The sequence below is a fragment of the Dufourea novaeangliae genome, unplaced genomic scaffold (genome assembly GCF_001272555.1).
Source record: "Dufourea novaeangliae isolate 0120121106 unplaced genomic scaffold, ASM127255v1 scaffold43, whole genome shotgun sequence".
In the NCBI taxonomy this organism is placed as follows: Eukaryota; Metazoa; Arthropoda; class Insecta; order Hymenoptera; family Halictidae; genus Dufourea; species Dufourea novaeangliae.
In genome coordinates, this window is record NW_015373922.1 from 272,674 (window position 1) to 278,751 (window position 6,078).

At 32.6% G+C, this 6,078-nt stretch overlaps 1 protein-coding gene across 1 annotated transcript; it reads left to right on the forward strand.

Annotated features, from left to right (window-relative positions):
- Window positions 1–520: 520 nt before the first annotated feature.
- LOC107194507 (zinc finger protein Helios) lies at window positions 521–4,602 on the forward strand. The gene is made up of 7 exons (XM_015584149.1): window positions 521–557; window positions 826–1,058; window positions 1,167–1,398; window positions 1,504–1,772; window positions 1,855–2,190; window positions 2,416–2,639; window positions 4,324–4,602. Exons 2-7 carry the CDS (start codon window positions 883–885, stop codon window positions 4,566–4,568), a joined length of 1,482 nt encoding a protein of 493 aa, XP_015439635.1. The 5' UTR covers window positions 521–557; window positions 826–882; the 3' UTR covers window positions 4,569–4,602.
- The last annotated feature ends 1,476 nt before the right edge of the window (window positions 4,603–6,078 follow it).

The window sequence follows — 6,078 nt, forward strand, 5'->3', positions numbered from 1 at the left end:
CTATTTTCTAAGTATTTAAGTATGTACTTAAAATTTTACTATTCTAGAGTGTATGAACAATCGACAAACGATACCGATTTGATAGATCGAAAATTACTGCAAAGTCGAATATCGTAAGATCGATGATTTCGACTAATCGATCGTGCCCTAGGAGAGAATAAAGAGTAACGTGCAGTGGTTCGCAAAGGTGTCTTGCATTTTTGTGCAAAAAGAAATTAAAATAATATAAAACTAGAGATGAATTGTTCTGCATAATTTCGATAAAAAGACCAAGAACAGGAACCTCGGCTTCCTTTCCTTTGTAGTGCAATGTCAAGAATACGGTGATAAATCCACCCAAATCGGCGGAAAACTACGTCACCAGTGACGGATTCCCCCGAAACTGGGACAAAGTGCAGTGTACTCTAGCATTGCGCTTTACCGGAATTTCTCTCACTCCATGTCCTAGTAGTTTCCCCTCTTTTCCTCTCCGTCTTTTTCTATCATTCTGTCTTTCTCTTTCTCTTAAAATTAGCCAATCGTCTTGTCATCCTCGAACCCTCGATCGAAATTGACAGGTAAACATGGATATTTTTGAGAAAGTTTAAGAATTTATGTTACCTTTTCTTCTTAAAGCAATTTTCTGTTGTACTAGTTATTTATTATTTTATTAGTTGCTAATAACATTATTTAATTAACGTAAATTGTGTATTGTATTGCTATAAACATTTTCAGTATTACACATATAGAAACGTAAGTTTATAAATGTAAAGTATTAATATTATAAGAACAGGAAATATAAGTAAGGAGAAACTTGTGTTAAAGGATATTTTTGCAATACTATAGATAATTAACAACGAATGGTGCAAGGTCAACAGCATAGTCTGAGGAGGGCCCGATATCATGTCAGATGGGGTTGACGGTGGAGGTGGGGAAAATGAGGTAGATTCCCATTCCTGTTTACATGCTGATGTTGGAGAATCCTCAACCCCAAGAGAAGAAGAAACTTTAGATCCAGACAATGAGGCTGCCTTAAACACTAATTATGATAGTGGCGATGGTGCTGTTCCTGCTTTTAGGTCCGTCACTTCCACGTAGTTATTTTTTTATATTTAGAAAAATTTAATAAACGTTGAGATAATCAAAGTCTTAAATAGCGTATCAAAGGATCCATAACGTGTGGACAGGTGTGAAAGGTGTGAAAACTATGAAACTATAAATAAGACAGCATTCTGCGCTCATCAGGACCAATGTTTGGGCAATGCTGAACCAGGAGAGAGTGCAGAGAACATTGAAGCTGTTGAAAATGATGGAGATGGAGAGGAAACTCATTCTGGAATTCGTTCTCACAGAAAAATGTTTGAATGTGATGTTTGCAATATGAAATTTTCTAATGGAGCTAACATGAGGCGTCACAAGGTATAAATTAAATTTATTTATATTTTCCATTTGAGCAGTTATAAATTAAAAATGTTTTATAGATATAAAGTATAAACTTGGAACTGAGAATATTTTTGATTACAGATGAGGCATACTGGAGTGAAGCCATACGAATGTCGGGTGTGTCAGAAGAGATTTTTTCGTAAGGACCATTTGGCAGAACATTTTACAACTCATTCCAAAACATTGCCTTATCATTGTCCAATTTGCAATCGTGGTTTCCAAAGACAAATTGCAATGAGAGCTCATTTCCAAAATGAACATGTTGGCCAACATGATATGGTAAAATCTTGTCCTTTGTGCAATTATCGTGCAGCAACTATGAAATGTCTGAGGTTACATTTTTTTAACAGGTTAATATTTGCTTTAATATTATACATATTGTATCATAAACGTTCTAAATTATATATTTATTTAATATGACAATTATTTTAGGCATGGAATAGATTTGGACAATCCAGGACCAAACAGTTCAAGTTCATTAATGACTAGCTGTGCCCCAGGAGAAGCTATGCCTTCTGCTCCCCTTTCAGATAGTGGAGATAGTACTGGAAATCGATCTGCAGACAATGCAACTCCACCAATGCACTTTCTAACACCTCACATAGAGATATCTATTCCTTATCCTGAACAAGCTGCAAGTCAACGGAATCCGAGTCCTGCTCCCCTTAATGGAGATAGTCCAAATAGTCCTCAAAGTGCAGACAGTAACAGTAATGCTCCAAGTAGTAGTCATCATCAGTTACCTATTAACAGTAGTGGTATTCACAGGTAGAGAACGTATTCCTTAAATAAATTCTGTGGTAACGCGCACGAGCGGTTTTCAGATTGCATTTGTTTGTGTTTACTTCGCCGTCGTAGTAAGATTGTATACGCGTGTTCACAGTTATTTAAATTAACATATTGTATTCAGAGTGTTGGAAGAGTTTTAACCACTCGTGCGCATTAATCTGTAGTTTGCTTTGAATTGAAATTTAATCATTTTTCTAACTAAAGGAACCTCGGTGGAAATGAAGAAGCAATCACACCTTCAATCTCACTGATTCCTATTAAGCAAGAACCAAATAGCAATGGAACAGAGGAAAATGGAGCAACATCTAGTAATCTTCCGTTACCATCTTTGATAAAAGTCTCACCACTGAAATCTCTTCTACGAGATGACTTACGACGTAAGCTTTCATCTGGCTCTGGAAATAACAATAACAATAACAATAACAATGGTAAATTCCTTTATTTTCTGGTGCAAATAATTGCTTTTATAAGACATCTTGGTGACACACTGCTACCATTAATCAATTTTGCTATCATTTGATCAGTGGGCACGCGCGATAAAACCGAGGCTAAAAATTATATTTATACTCATTCTTGTCTGCGTTTACCAACAAAGGGAATCATTCAAGTATGTATAGTGGGTTAAACTTAAAATGATTTACTTACAAGGTAAAATATTTTAGAGATATTATATTGAATTTGAAAATAGTCCTAAGAATTGAGAATGATAAACACATTTACTGCAATATCTTGCAAATTATTCGATCTATAAAAAGATTCTTGAGAAAAATTGCTTGTTCTTTAGCAATAAATAAAATGATTATGTAAGCGAGTTTTTAATATGACATATTATTTTAGAAATGTAGCAATAATTAATAATTATTTATATTTTTATTCTACAAATTACCACTTAATTAAATTATATGCGGTGTTTTGAATTCGTTCTTGAGTACAAAACTTGTGGCGACAAATAGAAATGACTCGTATTGCTGATGCTCGCTGAAAAGTATGGAGGGTCCGTCTGACCTAAAATACTGAAAAGACCCAAAAAAAAAAATTAACAGCAAACCGTGTATAAGTTTTACCACGTTGACTTTATATTTTACATTTGTAAACATATGGTAGCTGTAAAGAGATCTAATTTTGCAACCGACACCATCTTATTAACTGCAGCCTCCGTTCACAGAAAGATCACTTCGAAAACGAGTATTGAAATGTGTGTTATATATTCTTATAGGTTCTGAAGTGTAGCTGTAGGGGAAGATAGAAAGAAATTCTGTACACCTTCTTCGAGTACAACATCCAATTAACGTATTTTTAGGTAATATAAAAGTGTGCTAGGTCACAATATTGACCATAGTCGACAATTTGGTGTCAACTGCAGAATCAAATCTTTGTGAAGTTTTATTAACTTGCGTAAAGGAATACAAATTTCATGTATAACAAAACCAGGTCTTTTCAGGGCTACTGTACATGGAATATTTAAAGTCAAAAGTGGTAAAAGTTACACACGATATTCTTGTAGATAATTGTATTTTGGGCACTGTTTATAACTTCGAGATACATGGACGTTCTATACTCGCTTGCAACCAGAATCAACAATCAGTCGTTTTCTATTCGAGGTGCAATTTTTGCACTCAAGAACCATTTAAAAACATAAGTTTTATGGAAATAGTCTATTTTTTCTTAAGATTTCAGTCCCACGTATGTAATGGCTTTGCCATAGCAACAATTTTTTATTGAATCGTTAAAACTGAAACAGGTCTGCAATATATATTCAATTTACGCAACACGGAATAACAATTTGTAATGGAAACGTGTATGTAATAAATGATGAATTTTTACTATATTTTTGAAACAAAATGGCCATTTAGAAAAGTCGCTTCCGTAGTTATATTTAGGATTCGAAAACAGATAACTTTTGTTTAACCACCCTCAATTTTGAAGATATATTTTTTAAACGAATACCTCACATGAATTCATCACAATCTGTATGATTTACTTGAGTAATTATATCATTTTGGTTCACTGTTATACATACATACTAAAAAATATGTTATTAAACGCAGAATGAAACAACTTTCATTTTATATAAATGATTTGGAAAAAGTATATATATTAATTTTGTGATAGGTAATAATAGTTCGAATTCAAACACCCATTCAAGAGGAGAACCTCCTAGTTCAACGAGGCCCGATCAACGAATCAATGGACTTCAGTGCGCTCACTGTAAAATTACCTTTCCTGATCAAACGTTATATTTCCTTCATAAGGGTTGCCACAGTGAAAGCAATCCTTGGAAGTGTAATATTTGTGGGGAACAGTGTTGTAATTTATACCAATTTAATTCGCATTTATTAAGCAAAAGTCATCAGTAGCTACTGAAAAAAGTAACATTCTCTCTAAGGAACCTAGGACCTCGATTATTTAAACATTTTTTAAGCAGCATAGAGAAAGTTGTTAATACAATTGATAGAAGGAAAGTTACGAACAAAAAGAGTACATTATTAAGATAATGTAAATGAATCACATTTTTGTTTAATTGAACTGTATTTTCTTCTACTTTAGTATTAATAATAATAAATAAGGTCCAATTTAAAGTAAGAAAGAAATAGTCGAGGTTCCAGAAATTATTGTGAAATCTGGGAAATGTCGTGCCTTTATCGAGATACCTTTGCCAACACACTCGTCCGAATAATCGTGCTACTTTATGATAGTACGAACGATCCGTCCATGGGGCTTTACCAAAACATATTCCAGAAGCTCTATCGGTAGTTTTAAATCTAGTTATGTATATTTAGATAGAAGAAAATATTGAGGAGACCAAGAACCCCTTTTTTTCTATCTAAATTCTTTTTACGCACTGTCGTTTTGTTTGTTTCTTATAGTCTTGTTTGTTAACCTATATAAATTTCACATATTGTCATGTGTTTCGTCTATTGCTACTGTATCAAGGACAATCTTGTTTATTAAAAAGTGTACAGTGTCATTTTTATAATGTCAGATTATGATCATAATGAATCATGTAAATTTGATTATTCATATGTAGAAGTAAAATATGAACAATCAAAGAAAATTTATTTACAAATTAAATTACACTCACGAATTCACTGTTGCGGTGCGAAAAAGGAACCGAGCCGTGTGTATTGTTGCATATAAGTAGAAGTATACAAATATGAAAGAGGCGGTAGCTGAAAGATTGTGTCAGCTCAAGAAATATTTTATATAGATATATTTGTACAGAAAAGTATTAAAATATGAAGAAGTACGAAAATATGTAAGTCACGATGTCATATTTTAAAGGTGCATCATTGGAACAAATAACAGTTAACAATCTTTTTTTTATATTTACAAATTAAAAATCACTGAAACAAATTATTCGTACAAAATCAAAACCAAATTCATATGTAATTGGACGTTATTTACAAATAAAGTGGAATTGATCTTACCAGGAACATCACGCAAGTGTAAAACGCCGATCTTGATCAGATTTATCACAAAGGCGATGCATTGAAAAATACAAAAATATGTTTTTTAACTGCTAATATTCGTTTCTAGGGTGTGCAAATAGTACTCAAAATTGGGGATATGAAAAATACAGTTTCTTTAACATCTCGCGAACTATTCAACGTAGAAAAAATATTTGTTAACAAAAATTATTTATTGTGTAACAATAAAAATCTAAAAATGCCGATATGTTTAAAAAATATATTGAAAATTTTTTATTAATTGTTGTTCCTGTTTGACGTAATTTGTTTAATAGAAACTATAAACCAATATAAGAAATACTATTACCCTGAAATTTTTAGTCTGAAGTTTATAATAAAACTTGGGATTGTTACAGCCAAGTTGTTAAATGCGTAGGTCTAGTACTAATAACAGTTATAA